At 41.6% G+C, this 18157-nt stretch overlaps 1 protein-coding gene across 3 annotated transcripts in view; it reads right to left on the bottom strand.

Annotated features, from left to right (window-relative positions):
* Positions 1 to 18157, bottom strand: part of SNX31 (sorting nexin 31) — a 57398-nt gene that overhangs the window by 10903 nt on the left and 28338 nt on the right. For all 3 annotated transcript variants that reach the window (XM_036072728.2, XM_036072729.2, XM_078071671.1), the window contains exons 8-11: positions 16531 to 16600; positions 10936 to 11028; positions 6443 to 6646; positions 1644 to 1757 (exon numbers count right to left, since the gene is read on the bottom strand). In XM_036072728.2, coding sequence (XP_035928621.1) covers positions 1644 to 1757; positions 6443 to 6646; positions 10936 to 11028; positions 16531 to 16600 — 481 coding nt within the window. The remainder of the gene's footprint in view (positions 1 to 1643; positions 1758 to 6442; positions 6647 to 10935; positions 11029 to 16530; positions 16601 to 18157) is intronic.

Raw genomic sequence — 18157 nt, 5'->3', positions numbered from 1 at the left:
TAAACAACATAACCTGAGTTGATAGAGCTTGGAAGGGTGTTTAATAATGCCCCATAAGATGTGGACCGATTCCATATTCCATACGATGTGCACAAATATGTAGGTTAAGACTTGGCTATAAACCAGGTAAGGCTTATTCAATATAAAGGCAGTGAGCTATTGTTTAAAGGGTCTAGAAAATATTGGGGTCCAAGGCCTTATTTGTATTTGCAAGGCACACAAGCCACATTTCTTCCTTTTGCAGGAGTAGCTCTTGGGTACGTATCAATAAACCCACACTCCAAAGGAAATAAGAGCTTACTAGGAATCCTTTAAAAGAATGTTTATTGCACTCTCTATAGCGGCTTAAACTCATTTGGTACAGACTAGATTAAAAGACCATAATAAAATTTAACTACTGCATTTAGCATTCTGGGCAAGGGTAGGTGGATTCACTGCCAAGATCTATCTGCATCTCTCCAAGTGACTGCAAACCATCCTACCATTTCCCTAAGGATGTTTCATATTCAAGGTGAACCTGATGGCCCATTTCTTTACCCTAGAATTTGGTTTAGCTCTTCATGTTTTTCAGAGGACCTTGGTATCTATTATCTTGTGATCACAACTATACTAAAAGTAGAGTGTCTCAGGGAGCTTTGGTTACCTGAAACCACAGTGCTCCATGGAACTTAGTGTGATCGCCAGCGACTTAAGTTGAATGAAATGCTGACACAAAGATTACTTTGATATTTTGGTTTCGTTTTAGAACATTTGTAGTTTTGATTCTAATTTGAAATAGCTTAAGTTATTTCATAGAATTTTTCAGCTGAATTTGGTGTTTAGAAAATTAAGTCTTTTTTAAAAAAAATTTTATTCCAACTTTAATTACAAAGCCATGGAAGACCTGGATAGTTTGTTGTCCAACAGTCTCTCCTCTCCTAATAGAACCTTGATTTCGTCTGATGACAAAGTGCCCAGGTCATGCTTACTCTAAGCTGATCATGAATTTTGTTCTTTTTTGCTAAATACTTGATTCTCAGATTCCCTTGCACCTAGGAGTGGTCACGAGACTCAGTTCTGGTCAATGAGACATAATGGAAAGTCTACTGGGGCTTCTGAGGCAAAGCTTTTGCCTTCCAGATAAAAGGGATGTCAATCATCTACCTCTAGTATTCTTGTTAAGTGAGATAAAAATCTGTATTGTCTAAGTCAGAGGTCAATAAATCTAGCCCCTCACTTGTTTTTATAAATTTTTATTGGCAAACAACTATACCCATTTGTTCACATATTGTCTGTGGCTACTTTTGTACTACAACAGAGTTGGGTAGTTGTAACAGAGACCAGATGGACTCCCAAACTAAAATATTTACCATCTGGCCCTTTGAGAGAAAGTTCACCAATGCTTTGTCTAAGCCACTATTAGTTGAGTCTTCTGTTATTTAGTAACTAAATTCATTTGTAATGGACATGAAGCCTGTGGTGACCAGTAAAATAAAACAAAACAAAAAATAAACCCAAAAAAACAGTATTATAGGCCAAAAAGGAGGGTGTATAGCATATTCTAGTACTCTGCTCTGGTTGGGTTAGGGTAATGTGCTTTGTTCACCCCAGCAAGCAGGAGAGCATTTCAGCACTGGTTCTCATGTGCTGTCCCAAGAACTCACCTGCTTGGTGTAAATAACAAACCACTGCCAGCCACTGTCTTCACTAAACTGAAATCTGAGCTCTAAGTTCTGGTTGAGAGTTCGCTGGGGTCCCTCCATATTCGGCAGAGTTCCCTACAGAGAAAAGATAGTATTTGATCTCCAATAGAAATTTAAGCAGCTATTAACTGCTGGGCAAAATATTAAAACAAGTGATATAGTCACTATCCCCAGGAAGCTGTCAGTCTATGAGGGGCTATGAAAGTAAGTTACCACAGTTTGGTATGATAAGTATTATAAGTATTGTAAGGGAAGCAAACCCAGGTCTATGGAAGGAGGTAGGATGGGCACCTAATCTGGACGCAATCTGTGGGGCAGAGGATCACAGACAAGGACTTTATACAGAGTAAGAGCTCCAGAGAGCTCTTTTCAGATGTTTGGCTGAATAACGATCTGTCCATGTATGGGGAGAACCCTCATACATCACTGGTGGGTACATAACATCAAGCAGACTATTTGGAAAATAGTCTAGAAGTTCCTCACAAAATGAAATATGGAATTACCATCATGGTACCAGCAATTCCACTCCTAATCATATACCCAAGAGAAATGAAAACCTATGTCCACACAAAAACTTATACACAAATGTTCATAGCAGCATAACTCATAACAACCAAAAGAGAGAAACAACCCAAATGTCCATGAATGAATGAATAAACACAATATAGTATATCCATACAACAAAATAGTATTTGATCATGAAAAAGATAAAGTGTTTATACATGCTATGGTAAGGGTGGACCTTGGAAACATTATGCCAAGTAAAGGAAGCCAGTCACAAAGATCATATATGATTCCATTAATCATGAAATGTTCAGAATGGGTGAATCTATAAAGACAAGCAGATTGGTGGCTTCTTAGGGCTGGTAGGAATGGGGGGATACAGACGTGAGCTAAGGGGTACAGGACTTCTTTCTGAGGTGATGAAAGTATTCTAAAACTGATTGTGGTGATGGATGCAAAACTCTGGGAATGCATTAAACACCCCTGAATTGTACACTTTATATAAGTGAATTGTATGGTATGTGAGTTATATCTTGATAAAGCTGTTACAAAGGAAGGGAATGACTGTGTATGTAGTACTGGGGGAGGGACAGACATATGCATCATGGAACAGACTTGAGAATCCAGAAATAAATCCACACAAATATGCCCAGCTGATATCTGACAAAGGTGCAAAAGCAAGTCACTTAAAGGACAGGCTTTGCAACAAATGGTGCTGAGTCAGTGGACTTCCACAGGCAAAAAAGGGAATGTCGTTCTGAGTTTCACACCCTAGATGAAAACTAACTCAGAATGAGTCATGGACTTAAATGTATGACCTATAACTGTAAAACCTTTAGGAAAAAACTCTAAGAAAAAAATTTTCAGGAACCAGGGTTTGGCAAAGAGTTCTTAGATTCAACACTAAAAGCACAATCTATAAAATGAAAAACTGATGAATTAGAATTCATCAAAATTAAAAACTTTTGCTCTGTACAAGACCCTGTTGAGAGGATGAAAAACTAGAGAGTGAGAGAAAATATTTGCAAACCACATATCCAACAAAAGACTAGTAACTAGGATATATGAAGTACTCTCAAAACAACAGTAAAAAAAAAACAAAACAAAAAAACCCAAACAATCAATTAGAAAATAGGCAAAAGATATGGAAGAAAATATTTCACCAAAGAAGATAGACAAGATGGCAAATGAGCATATGAAAAGATGGTCAGCACCATCAGCCAGGAGGGAAATGCAAATTAAAATCGCAATGAAATGCCATTCCACACTTAGGTGAATGACTAAACTGAAAAACAGTGACAACACCAAATGCTGATGAGGATGCAGAGAAACTCCATCACTCATGCATCACTGGTGGGAATGGAAATTAGCACAGCCACTCTTGAAAATCGTTTGGCAATTTCTTAAAAAACTAAGCATGCAACTTTCAAATAACCTAGCAATTGTACTCCCAAGCATTTATGCCACAGAAATGGAGATTTGTGCTCCAAAACATACATATGAATGTTTATAGGAATTTTATTCATAATAGCTAAAAACTGGAAACAACCAGGTATCTTTCATTGGGTGAGTGGTTAAATAAATCTTGTCCATTCCATATCATGGAATACTGCTCAGCAATAAAAAGAACCAAACTACTGATATATACAACAATCTGAATGAATTACTAAAGAATTATGCTGAGTAAAAAAAGCCAATCCTTAAGGCTACATATGATTCCATTTAAAGAACATTTGTAAGGTAATCAATTCCTTGTTTTTGTTTATATTTTTGCCTCCTAAATGCAGTCAATTCTTATTATTCACAGTAGTCCTGTTCTATATTTTTATTTATTTATTTTTTTTATTTTTAAAGATTTTATTTATTTATTCATTAGAGACAGAGAGAGAGAAGCAGAGGGAGAAGCAGGCTCCCAAGGAGCAGGGAGCCCGATGTGGGACTCGATCCCAGGACCCTGAGATCATGACCTGAGCCGAAGGCAGACGCTTAACCATCTGAGCCACCCAGGCGCCCCACAGTAGTCCTGTTCTATAAAGTCACTGTAAACACTGCATTACTGAACACTGAGTCATTGCTCCAGGGGAAATGCAGGGTTAGGTACCTGCAAACCTCTGGTCACAACATTTTCATCAACTGACCAGTACATAACCTTGTTTTAGGTTTCTAAAACCTGTTTGTGTTTTTATTTTTTTAAGTTTTATTGAGGTGTAATTGACGTAAAAAAATAACCCTGCACATATTTAATGTACACAATCTGATGAGTTTGGACATAAGCATACATTCAGGAAACCATCACCAGAATCAAAGTAATGAATATATCCATCACTTCCAAAAGTTTTACGTAGCACTCCTGAAATGACACAATTATAAAAATAACAAACAGATTAGTGGTTCCTTGGGGCTAGAGAGAGGTGTGGCGAGAGAAAGTGGGTAGAGCTCTAAAAGGCCAACATGAGGGGTTCGTGGGATAATGAAAATGTTTGGACTCCTGCTTGTATCAATGCCAATATTCTGGTGTTGATGTTGTGCTATAGTTTTGCAAGATGTAACTAACAATTTGAGAAAAGTGGGTGAAGAGTACACAGGATCTCTGTACCATTTCTTACAACTGCATGCGAACCTACAGTTACATCAAAATTAAAAGTTTAAAAAGAATCAACTGTTTAAAAGCAAAAATAATTATAATGCAGCATGAGGATTATATATGTAGAAATATGGCAATAAATATCACAAAAGGGGAAATAGAAGTACAGTGTTGTTACACTTTTTGTGTAGTATAATAATTAAAAGTGGAATGTAATAAGTTCAAGAAGTCTAAAGTAACCATAAATAAATGAAAAGGTACAACTAAAAAAAAAAAAAAACAATGGTGTAAATACATGGAATCATAAAATACTTAATCAATAGAAGGCAGGAAAAGAGGGGAAAAACTGATAAACCTCAAAGAAATAGACAAATCCACAATTAGGTTTGAAGGTTTTAACATTCCTCTTCTCTCGGTAACGGATAGAACAAGTAGAAAACGTACAAGGATACAGGAGATCTGAACGCTGTCAACTGCTTGACCTAATTGATAACTTACAGAATACTTCACCCAATAGTGGCAGAATACACATTCTTTTCAAGTGTACATGGAACATTCACCAAGATAGACCAGATTTGGGGCCATAAAACAAGTTCCTGTAAGTTTAAAAGACTGAAATCATATGCTGAAAATGTCAAGATTGCTGGTTTGGCCTTTAGCAGGTGGTAGAAGTCGTATTTACCAAAATGGGGAACACAGTGGGGAGGATCTCTAGGATGGGCAGGAGAGGGCAAGGATGAGTCTGGTTTGGGAAAAGGCTGCGTTTGGGATGTCCATGAGACACCTGGTGTAGATGTCCAGAAGGCATTAGGAAATACTGGACTTTTCGACAGGGAGGTAGGCAATTGATTTCAGAGAATACGTAGAGGAAAGATGGAAATGGAACCCCAGGGCAAACGAGCACTTCAGAAGTGCTCAGAGGAAGAGGCAGCCCACAAACAGGAGGAAGGAGAGGGAGTTCTGAGAAGCAAGTAATGGTTGACAACACCAAATGCCACAGAGAGGCTTAGTATCGTGCCAGCCAAAAATTCCCTGTGGATTCCAAGGATTTAGCAACTGGGGGTCACAGTTGTTCTAATAGTGTTTGTCCTCTCCGAGTTAACCCCAGTTTCCTGTGTAAAGGGGATAATCCCACTTAGTTCACTGAGTTATTGCAAGAATTTAATTAAATAATAGATGTGGCAGCACCCAGAACATGTGATACAAAGTAGGCACTCAATACATCTGATCATAGCATTTCCTCTGGGAGGAGATGGCAATGTAAGTATGAGGCTGGGGATCCTTAAGGAGAGCTCTACTGGTCAGCATCCAGTTTCCAAGGGTAGAAATCTTGTCAGTACTGAGTCTGTATTAAGTACTCCATAAACAGTAGCCATTGTTTCTCTATGCCGTATTACTATAACCAGCCTCCAAGCAGTAAAGAAGCCTGTTGTTGCCAAGTGGAAAGACGGCTGTCTCTACTGTTATGGATGGGCCACTTGCACCAGACAAGAGACAGGTTTTACCATTAGGTGATGCTTCATGTGGCTTAGATGCCGGTCCACTCAAGGTAGTGATGCAAATGGCAGGCCCATCTCCCTACTGCCAACTTTGTCATCCAAAGACAATAGGATTTTTAAACCACGGGTAGAGACTTTAAATCATGGGTAAGGCAAAGTGCCAAGATACTTACAAGGAAAGTGACCTGCCAGCACTTCACTCTGTTCATCTGGAAAATGATTTCCTGGGTCTGGTTGTCAGGCAGGGTTATGCAGCAGCTGATCTCATTATTGCCAACAGAGAGGACGGCCCCACAGCCTGGTTCCGGGTAGTCACAGGTACACGGATCCAGCTGCAAGTACCCATAGTGCCGGACCTCTTGGGACAGCTCCAGAAACTGCTCCGGGGTTGAAGGTAGGGCAAAAGAAGCAAGAGACTGCTTGAAAAAGGTGACAACCTTATGTCAGAAGCTACTGCCATTCTCGTGGAACACATGGAATTGAGCCACAGTGAAAGCACCTTTTTCTTCTGGATGATACAAACGAAGACAATGTCCTTTGTGCTCCCTGACAATAAGGCCTGGGGAAGTTCATGGTGCGTCCTGCCAAGGCTGAACCATTTCTGCCTCATTCACCATTGTGTCTCTGCTCCCATTACAGTGCTTGGTACATAGTGGGAACAAAAATATTCAGTGACTGAATGATGAATGGAGAAGAATAGAGTGAATCAAATGAATGAGTAGATAGGATTCTATCTCAGCAAATTACAACAGCAAAATAAACAAAAAGTGTACATTTAAAATGCTGTTTGGGGGCGCCCGGGTGGCTCAGTCTGTTAAACAGCCAACTCTTGGTTTCTGCTCAGGTCATGATCTCAGGGTCCTGGGATCAAGCCCCGCATCAGGTTCTGTGATTAGTGCAGAGTCCGCTTGTCCCTCTCTCTGCTCCTCCCCACTGCTTGTGCTCTCTCTTGCGTGCACTCTCTCTCTTAGAGAGAGAGAGAGAGAGAGAGAGAGAGAGAAAGAAAGAAAGAAAGAAAGAAAGAAAGAAAATATTAAATAAATAGATAAATAGATATAAATAAGTAAATAAATAAATAAATAAATGAAATGCTGAACCTAGCTGACTCTGTCAGTAGAGAATGTGACTCTTGATCTCAGGGTTGTGAGTTCAATCCCTATATTTGATGTTGAGCCTCCTTAAAAAAAAAGGCAATTTTAAAAAAAAAAAACTAAGCTCAGGTCTATGTAGAAAGAAAGTAGTTAATTTTTACAGTCTGCATTATATGATGATGGTATGAATTGTCCGAGGAAGAGTTTTTGCAAATGGCAATAAAATGAGAAAGTGAGTCTGCTTTCTAAGTAGAGTTAGAGACAGCCCAATAGTGTCAAGGGAACACCTTTATGTAACTTTTAAGGTTTAGCTTTTCCCTCTGCTTTTCTTTTCTTTTTTTTTTCTAAGAGAGAGAGAGAGAGAGCCAGTGGGGAGGGGCAGAGGGAAAGGGAGAGAAAGAATCTTAAGCAGACTCCACACCCAACACAGAGCCGGACACGGGGCTCAATTGCCCAACCCTGAGATCATGACCTGAACCGGAATCAGGAGTCGGATGCTTAACTGACTGAGCCACCCAGTTGCCCCCTTTCCCTCTGCTTCTGACTTGGCTTAAGAACAGAGGACAGTTGCAGTTCACACCTGTGGTCCAGGCATCCTGTCCTGACAATATCTATCCGGGACTTTTCATTTTTGTAACAAAGCATTATTATTACCCATTGGTTTTTAATAAGCTGATATCAGTTTGGGGACCTCTCCCTGGTTCTTCCAGCTTTCACCATGGTCCTGCCTGATGCTGTGGGAGATAAGCACGAAGAAAAGGGAGTTCTCACTTGAACACATGGTTAAATCAGAGAGATCACTCAGTGACAACCTGGCACTTTCCAGATCCTTTCTTGAAGGAAGGCAAGTCCTTTCAAGGACTATACGAAGCCCTCTCTGAGAAAGTAAAATGTGCCCAGACATGAGCAGTGAGGGGCAGCTGACTGTTACTACAAGGCGGGAGAGGTATTTGAGGCTCCTGTCCCTTCCAGCCTCACATCGTTTGTTGTACCAGCTCATTTGCTGTGGTTCACGCATTCAATTTAGGAGATGCGTTAAGCTGCCTGGCCCTCCTCTGGGTCAATGGGAAACCGCAGAAACGACAGGTCCTGAGTTACGCTATGCATGCAGGGGTCGGGGAAGGGCTGAGTAATCTTGCCACCAGCATACAGAGCAGTTTTAAGCTCTTGCTACAATAGTTTCTTATTTATTATATGCTACAAATCGTTATCTTATTGCTTGGTAACACTTTAAAAAACGTTTTGTAATCAACTCTTGGCTGCAATGCTCTCAAAGAGACGGAAAGTGTTTAAAAGTTAAGCTCCATTTCTCTAGAAAGTCAGTGATGAATTGGTAACTCGTTCAAAATGCTTGTGGGCATTTGTCAGTCAATAAGCAGGTGTAGTGATGTTACTGACCATATGCAAACTAAAAGAAATCTGCAAGGATTAGTTGGGTTTTTTTTTTTTTTTAAAGAAAATAAGTTTTTTAAAGAAGCTTACACCTGAAAAAGATAGTTTAACAAGCATAACTACAAAAGGTATGTTCATATATTTTCATTTAGATTGAGGGTTGGCAAACTTTTTTTTTTTTTTTTAAGATTTTATTTATTTGACAGAGAGAGAGACAGCGAGAGCAGGAACACAAGCAGGGGGAGTGGGAGAGGGAGAAGCAGGCTTCCCGCTGAGCAGGGAACCTGATGTGGGGCTCGATCCCAGGACCCTGGGATCAATGGCCCGAGCCGAAGGCAGACGCTTAACGACTGAGCCACCCAGGCACCCTGGCAAACTTTTTAGTAAATAGCCATATAGTAAATATTTTCAGTTTTCTGGGCATATTGTCTCTATTATAACTACCCACCTTAATCATCCTAGCACAAAAAGCAGCCTTAGACAGTATATAAATGAATGGCTGTGTGCCAATAAAACTTCATTTACAAAAACAGTGGTCCATGGGCTGTAGTTAGCCCATCTATGATTTAGATCAACTAATTGCTCCTTTAAATTAATTTCATCATTTTCTTTTCTTTTTTTAAAGATTTTATTTATTTATTTATTTGAGAGAGGGTATTCGAGCACGATTGGGGGAGGGGCAGAAGGAGAAGCAGGCTCCCCAATGAGCAGGGAGCCTGATGCGGTACTCGATCCCAGGACCCTGGGATCATGACCTGAGCCGAAGGCAGACACTTAACCAACTGAGCCACCCAGGCACCCCTAATTTCACTCATTTTCAACTCCAGATTTTCTTGCACATGGACATAAAGTAAAGCAATAGTTGTTAATGTGCTGAATCTATTAGCAGAAGAACTTTATAAACACTTAAATAATGCTGGTTTTTATGCCAGTATCCTTAGATGCTTCAAGAGAGTATCAGTTAATTTGAATCATGGTTCAGTTCTTGTTTTTTTTTTTTTTTTTCCCATCTAATTCATGCACTCAAAGTAAAGTTTTTTAAAGATGACTATTACAAATAGTATGGTAAAATCAGGTAAAACATTCATCATAGAAAATAAAATTTGTTTTATGTCAAAAATACAAATACAAATTTTGGTGGAGTATAGCACATGGTAAAAACAATATTCTTACTAAATTATTAAATTGAAAAGTTTAGGGAGCAGAAATGCACTTAGAATCTGTAATTGTATCCAAAGCAGCTGATGTATCTGATTATATCTAAATATCCTATCCATCAAAACAAACACTATAACTGAAATTGAACCCCAAAATTTTCGTGACAAACCTGACGCAGGATACCAAGGAAGGAAAATATTAAATCATGGCAGTAGATGCTTTTTCCTTTTCTTATCCTGCCCATCAGTGAAATTCTCAAAACATCTGAGCTTTTGAAGAATTACTTTCTATATTGATGTAGGTATGAGTCCTCTAAATTTTGTTTGCATTTTGTTTAAAATCAATGAGTGAACACTGGCAAAGTGGTGACCACTGGCAAAGTCTAAAGGATAAAGAAGACAACACTATGAAGCAGAGTCTATTTCTTCTGTTAAAATATGCCTTGTTCGTCAGGCTCGGATCACTGCTTGGGGACAGGGGGAGTGTGAGTTGGTATGATCTTCATGGAACTCTAAAAATGGACTTTTAGAAATATATTCTAAGAAATAACAGAACACGTACGCAAAGACAGAGGATGCGGCCTGCAGTATTCAGGGACCTTCAGCTAGGAACCGTTCCAGGTGTTGGGAATTTCCAGGGTATGTGTAAATTAAACACAGTCCTGGGCCTCATGGTACTCGCTGCCAAAGCGATTTATAGCAGCAAAAACAGGAAACCACCAGATTTTCAATAATAAGAAATTGGTTAGCTAAATGATAACTATAAAACAGGATACTCTGTGGTCGTTAAAAAAAAAATGCTGAGGGTCTATATTAAGTGGGCAAAGCGTTCACCACAATCTATTGTCTGTATTTTTCAGAATCTTTAAATAATATAATCAGAAAAATTAATGACAGTATTTTCATTTTTTAAAAGAACCCCATTTTTAGTGGTTGATGGGTTTATAAATTAAGAAACAGCTCAATTCTAATATGTTTCTTTAACTCCCCTCCAAGGGATTTCTCTTGGTACAGTATCTGATTTACCTTGGTTTGGTTGTGTTCTTTCTGGAGAGCCTCTAATTTCTGCCTCTGAGCCTGTGTGGGTTTGGCCCATTCTTTTTCAAAGTCCTGAATTGCCTTAAAACAACAGAAGTTGTAGGATTAGCAACCTTAGCAGAAATGAATTAATCTGGCAAAAACACACTCATGTATGAAAGGCTATAGAAACAGACCCCAGTGGACATACATAAGGATTTAGCATGTTATAAAGGTTACTTTTTAAATTAGTGGGTGTAGGAAGAGATCGTCCAATGGTTTGGGGAAAACTGGCCACACTTGGGAAAGAAAATACAGTTAGCTCTTTCCCCATGCCACCCAATCAAATAAATCCAGATAAAGGTTTAGATGTTTCAAAAAAAAAAAAAAAGATTCAGAAAAAAAAATCTGATCTTGAGGAAAGGAATAATATTTTTAAATATAAAGGAATATATAATTACATGAAAATATAAAACTTCTGTACATAAAAATCATCAAGAACAAAACTAAGAAGTAAATGGCAAACCAGAGAAAATGACTGCATCATATGTGGGGGAAAAGTTGGTATTATTCATGTAAAGCAATAGGAAAAATGTCAATAAGGAATGTGTATCAGCAATCAACAAAAAGGAATTCCAAATTACAAATCTATATTTAACCTCACCAGTAATCAGTAATTTTTTTTTTTTTTTTGCCTCTCAACTTGGCAAAGACTAAAATATATATAATAATCAGGGCTAGCAAGGGTTTAGGGAAACAGGAAGTTCCATACAGAACTGATGGGATTTAAACTTGCCGATTAGCCTGTGCTATTTTTATTTATCATGATTTAAAAGAAGTTTTCCATTGGTCTTCAGTTAGCCTGTTAACCCCTCAGGGGAAAACCTTGAGTCCTTCGCCTCAGTGTACCTTGTCCAAGGTCTTACACAAAGCCAACACTCAACAATTCTTTGCCAATTGTCAGGCACTTATTTACACCCTAGTCTGAGTGTAAATTTACGTGTTCCATCCCTCAGTGTTATTGGTTATGCTTTATCTCCAAACAGAGAATGAAAAGCTGAATAAAGTTTTGATTTAGCCATTTAGATTGGGGGAAAAGGAAATGGGTTTAGAGAGGAGAAGAAAAATAGTATTTATTGAGAACCTGTTATAGAAAGGTTTTCTTATTGACTTTTTCCAAATTATTCTGTGGGGTAGGAACATCCCCCCATCTTACAAATGGGTAAACCTCCAGAGAGGTTATGGCTTTCGAGACAACCCGACAAGTAAGTGGCAAGAGTTGGGTTAAAATCCTGATTTGGCCACTGCACCAAGTCCTTGCCCAAGCCACTGAGTTCTGAGCATGTAGGCACCTAACCTCCCCAAGACCTTCTCATGGTCACCAACTATTCTCAAAACTGAACCTGGACACCATGCCTGAATGGAATCGACGTGGGTGTGAAGAACGGAACACCTTTTCCTTTCCTGAATTCTACTTGGTGGTAGAGTCCTGTAAGGGCTGTTATCACAGGGCAGGGATCTCAAAGAGAAAAGCATGGCTAAAAAGGTGAACAGCAATCACAACAGTAAGGACTCACTGAAGATATGTCATTCAGCATTAGGGGACCTGGGACTCTCAGACACAGAGATTTAAATGCCCTACATCAGCAGGAACGGACTGCTTTTGTTTCACTACCTTTGAAAAGATTTGACCCTGATTATGGGCTCACGAGTCATCAAATACATGACATACAGGACCTCATTCTAACAATGAGAGAGTCAAGTTTAGACAAATGGCTCTGCTCAGTTCTCTGGCTCCCCAAAGACTGGCTGCTGGAGACTGATGTAGAAACTAATTTTTTAAAATCGAGTGAAATCACCTAAGCCATGGGTTTCATGAGCTTCAAACACACATATCTTGTATCCCCCGCAGAGGGTACACAGTGAGGAACATAAAGAAAGGCATCAGCCACTCAGCTTCAGCTGGTGGAGGCATGGCAGAGCAAGGCCAGGCCTGGGCGGGTAGGCCAGTCTCTGCACAAAGGGCACCGGCCCATGGAGCTCCGGGGAAGCTAACGGTCAACCCGTGCTCCCTTCCCCGAGCCACGGCCCTGACAACAGGGTTAGGCCGGCCTGGAGGAAGGGCCCTCTTGTTCTAATTTGCACAAAGTTAACCAAACTGGCCAGTGGTGCTGAAATGCAGGCCCAGAACTGACCAAGCCTCAATATTTTTGAGAAAACCCAGAAATTTATAGTTTTATATACAATCTTCCATTCTGTTAATGTTACTCAAATTTTAAAAAAGAAAAAGAAAGGGAACATGTGGGAGTCCACTTGGCTCCTAGGACCTCACTTGGCACACCTGCTTTAGAAAAATCAAAAGGGTGTCCCTTAATTATGATGGCATCGTTATTTATCGGAAGAACTCCGAAGAACTTTCTGCATTAATTACTTAAAAGGATGATTGCTTCTCATACCTTCACACACCCTAAGCTCCCAGGACAGTCTCTGCCCTGGGCCATTCAGAGTCTAGTTAGGCAAATAGGTATATGAGCAGTATTTACAAGGCTGGGTGAGAAGCACCATAATGGAGGGTATAAACAAAATACCACAGGAGCAGAGAGGGAGGGAGGCATTTTCTTTCGAGGGGAGCTGAGAAGAGTTCACCAAAAGAGACCACAATGGTGGTCATGACTCCCTGGGGCCGACTTCTTGGTACCTCTGCATGGACTCAGTGAACAATGAGAATACTGATGATAATGGCACAGATGATTATAACGTCAACTACAATCTTTTGAAGATTTTGCCAGGCAAAGAGCTACAGTTTGAATACCAGTCTATTCGGGCGGAGGGAGAACTTAGAAACTGTTCGTTCAATTTCATTGCTTAACAGGGGGACGTTGTAGTGCCGGGTTCAGGAGGATGAAGTGGCGGGCCCCAGATCACACGGAGAGACAGCCTGCCGCAGAGCAAGGGACAGAACGCATCTTTGAAACTGAATTCAGTGCGTTTTCTGTGAAGCCATTTTTTTCCCCAGCTATAAGCAGAGGAAATACGGTCCATTTCTCTCTGGTTTACAACTCCTTGATGAAGACAGATAAAATTCCTATGATGATGCTGGCAGGTCCTACTTCTCACCACAACGTATCCTGGAAACCAGGCCAGAAAGACTCTGTTTCCCACCAGAACAATAGAATTGGGTGATGCATCTCCCCAAGGACGTGGTATCAAATAGACCAGACACAACTAATAACGTGCTGTAATAGCAGGGGTACAACAGCAATGAGCCTCAGTAAACATTTAAAATGGCAAGTTATGTTCCAACTCACGCAATGTGGGTTTAATTAAAATATGATAAGAAATGAACTCAAAACTATATTCTAGCCATTAAACTACAACAGTGAACATTAAACATGTAATAAGTGATATTTTGATTTGCCTCCTCAGAATTTAGAAGAGCTTTGTGAGGATGATTTATTAAATTGCCTTGGTCTCTTAAAAAGTCACAGAAGAGAGGTATCTGGGTGGCTCAGTTGGTTAAGTCTGACTCTTGGTTTCAGCTCGGGTCATGATCCCAGGGTCCTGGGATCGAGCCCCGCATTGGGCTCCCTGCTCAGTGGAGAGTCTGCTTCTTCCTCTCTTCCCTGCTCACTATCTCTGTCTCTCTCTCCCAAATAAATAAATAAAATCTGAAAAAAAAAAAAAAGTCATATAAGAAGGAGTGGGTATTAGGGCTGTGACCCCTTATAGACATTCTGGCCGCTGGGCTCCCTGTGTCTGCTCAGTCCTACCCCCAGGTGCTGCATCCAGCGTTGGAAAAGCCAAGGTCCCTGCATGGGGCTGGTGGTCTAGTGGGGAAAATACAGATGTCAATGATGCTCTACTTTGTCAAATTGAAGATACTGTGGATTCTGGTACCATGATTTTGTGAGACACTAAGTAAAAACACTGCCGGTTAAATGGCGGCACAGTGCCCTGTGACTTTGGTGCATGGTGCGTGAACACGCCATGCCCACCTTCCCCAGCTGGTAATTACTTTTAGTTCTTCTGACGCATTTGGTGAGTTCTCCTGCCTTCGGCTGCCCTGCTTGGCCTGTGCCAGGCAGTCCTTTTGCATACAGCTTTAGTAAAACACCGAGCAGTTTCCCTCTCTCTGGGTGCATAAAGCACCTGCTCGTTGCTTTACAAGATAATATGGAAGTGTGGTCATTTCTTCAAAGATGAGCCTTTGCTTTATGAATATAAAAGGGAAATCCGCCACTCTGTCTTTGCTTTTTTTAAAAGATTTTATTTATTTATTTAGAATGAGAGTGAGCGAGGGGAGGGGCAGAGAGACAGAGAATCTCCAGGAGACTCCCTGTTGAGCATGGAGCTGATGTGGGGTCGATCTCACGACCCTGAGATATGACCTGAGCAGAAACCAAGAGTCGGACGCTTAATTGACTGAGCCACCAGGTACCCTGTCTTTGCCTTTCTGTGTAAGTGATAACTCCCATTCCATGGAGAAACATCGTGTATGTAGCGACAGGGGGCTGGTGAGGCAGGAGAACAGAGGGGGGTCGGGGGGTAACTGGAGACGTATCACAGAGGCAGCGTCCGCTGACCGTCCCACTGCTTAGTAGAACATTCACCACCTTTCCCGAGTCCGGGAAAGGAAAGGAGCCAAACTCTAAATGTACTTTCTGGGGCTTAGGGCACCGGGGTAGGCAGCACCAGTAACATAATTTGCAGAGCCTGATGCAAAATGAAAATGTGGGGTCTGTTGTTCCAAAATTGAGGATTTCAAGATGGCGACAGCAGAATCTTAAACAAGTGTGGGGCCCATCTGAGCTTGGGGCCCAGTGCTGTTTCACAGGCTACACACCCCTGAAGCGGGGCCTGCGGGCAGGTACGCTGCTTGTCAGCTCAGGGAAAAAGAAGATGATGCTAAAATGAGATTTAGGGACCACACGTAGCTTTAGATGATCAGGGACATCATTTCTAAGCTCATGGAAATTGGCCCAGATGATGGAGTGTCGGCTAGAAAACTCAGAAAGATTGTTAAAATGGAGGTAGAACTTTCTTTCTAAATTCTGCTTCTTTTTAAAATTTTTTTACTGTGGTAAAATACATATAATATTTATCATTTTAACCATTTTTTAAAAGGTTTATTTATTTTAGAGAGAGAGAGAGAGAGGGCGCACGTGTGAGCAGGGGGAGAGGCCGAAGGAGAAGCAGGCTCTCAGCTAAGCAGGGAGCCCAACTCGGGACTCCAACCCAGGACCCTGGGATCATGACCTGAGCCGAAGGCAGACACTTAACTGACTGAGCCACCCAGGTGCCCCACTTCTTAACCATTTTTAAGTGTACAATTCGGTGGCACTAAAAACATTCATAATGTCATGTAACTATTAACACTCTCTTATACCTACTTTTTTAGCATCCCTAGCAAAAATTCCGTACCCATTAAACAATAACTCCCTGCCCCCCAGCCCCTAATAACTTCTATTGTACTTTCTGTCTCTGTGAATTTCCCTCTTCTAGCTATGGAGGTAGAATTCTTAGCTATGACAAATTTTTTCTAATGGTTTCAATCTCAAATGGTCAAGAACATCTGATGTTTTGAGAGTCCTCGGTCACCCTCACCTGCATATAGATCAAATCTACCGCTGCTGGGCAGTCCATCAGCACGGAGTCCAGGGATGGGTCCATGTACCTGTGTGATTCAGGAGCATTAAGTTCATTCATATGACATGGCTGGTGGGCACACCTGGGAGAAAGTGCTCTCTGAAGTGGTGGCCCCCCACACTTTAAACTGAGCCCCCCCCTTTCTAACACCCCTCTCCTCGCCTGGCTTTCAGTTTGTCCCTCCACCTCTCTGTCTCCTACTTTCTTTACACTATAAACCCTTGCCTGGTGGACCCTGAGAGTAAAGATGCCAAACAATAAAGCTGATGGAAAATGGTCCACAGCCCCTTTCACACTCAGCCCCACTGCCAGTCCCCAAGTGTGGATGCCCTCTCCCCACCCCACAGTACCTGGTGTCTTCCTCAGCCCCGTACCCACATCTGTATCACTGCCCTGCACCCAGGCCACCCCCGTCTATCCCCCAAGCTGCTCTCTTTGTCAGGCCATCTGCCTCAGCCTTGCCCCCCTCAGTCTCAGGCTCTGCATTCGAACCTGAGTGTTCTTTCCTGAGTAATCTTTGGACTCTCATAGTCCCAGGAGTTAGATCACTCATCCTGCTCCCTTCCATGGTGCTCATCGTGGGATACCTAGCTTTCATTTCCAGCTCCATCTATGACCCACCTCCCTCCCTCACACTCTACATTCCAACCATGTGTTCTCTCCTCTGCTTGGAAGACCACTGTCCTCCCCAGCCTCCATCCCTGACTTATCTGCCTCCCCTGGCATCCTCTGGTCCCCACTCCCCCAGGCTTCCACTCCATCCTCTGTGCATCCTTAGCACTCTGAATTCATCCTGATCACTGCTCTCATCAAGTTGATCTTGATACCAGGTACGTCGGGGCTGCATCCTATTTGGAGTTGCCCCTCTGGACCTTCACAAAGTGACTTGCAAATGGCAGGGCTCCATGTCTGTCTAACGGATCCAGAATCATCAGGATAAACTGAAATCATGGCTCCTGTATAAGCACAGGAGCTGCTGAGAATGGATGGAAACGGTCAGGAAAGGATCCACTGCAGCTGGTCTAAACCAATCTGAAGGCAGACGTAAGTAGAATCACTGCACTTAGAAGCGAATGGTTAATAGACCAATGGGATTGGCATAGATTAGGAAAGGATGAAAATGTAACTTGAAGATCACCTTCCTCCTGGGGGAGGAGCAACGGAAGCACTCTGTTATATTCTATTTAGCTAATTTGCCATGCAGCGCATACACCCTATTCTCCATGGCAGAGAATAGCAACTGTTACGTCAGAGCTAGAGAGCCCCCAGATGCATCCCACACTGGGGCTCTGAGAGGCCAGGGTGGGCTCCCTCCGGTCTGGAAGGAACCATATCATAATTGGAGAGATGCACCAGAAAATTCACAGAGAAAAATCCCCCAAATGCTCGCTAGGCTTCATTGTGATGCTTCACCTGCTGGGAATCCCACAGCTCATGGCAGCTAAGCTAGCCTCCCTGCTCCCACTCACTTAGATTTTTCCTAGAAAGAGGACAAGTCACCTTCAGGATCCTACTCCAGGCTCTCCCCCTCGGGTGACTTGACCCTCAGCTCTAACAACTGGAGTGGGACCTCCTTTCTTCCCAG

This window comes from Halichoerus grypus, chromosome 5 (assembly GCF_964656455.1).
Source record: "Halichoerus grypus chromosome 5, mHalGry1.hap1.1, whole genome shotgun sequence".
NCBI lineage: Eukaryota > Metazoa > Chordata > Mammalia > Carnivora > Phocidae > Halichoerus > Halichoerus grypus.
The sequence above is the reverse complement of the archived record's forward strand: the minus strand, read 5'-3'. Positions and strand labels throughout refer to the sequence as shown.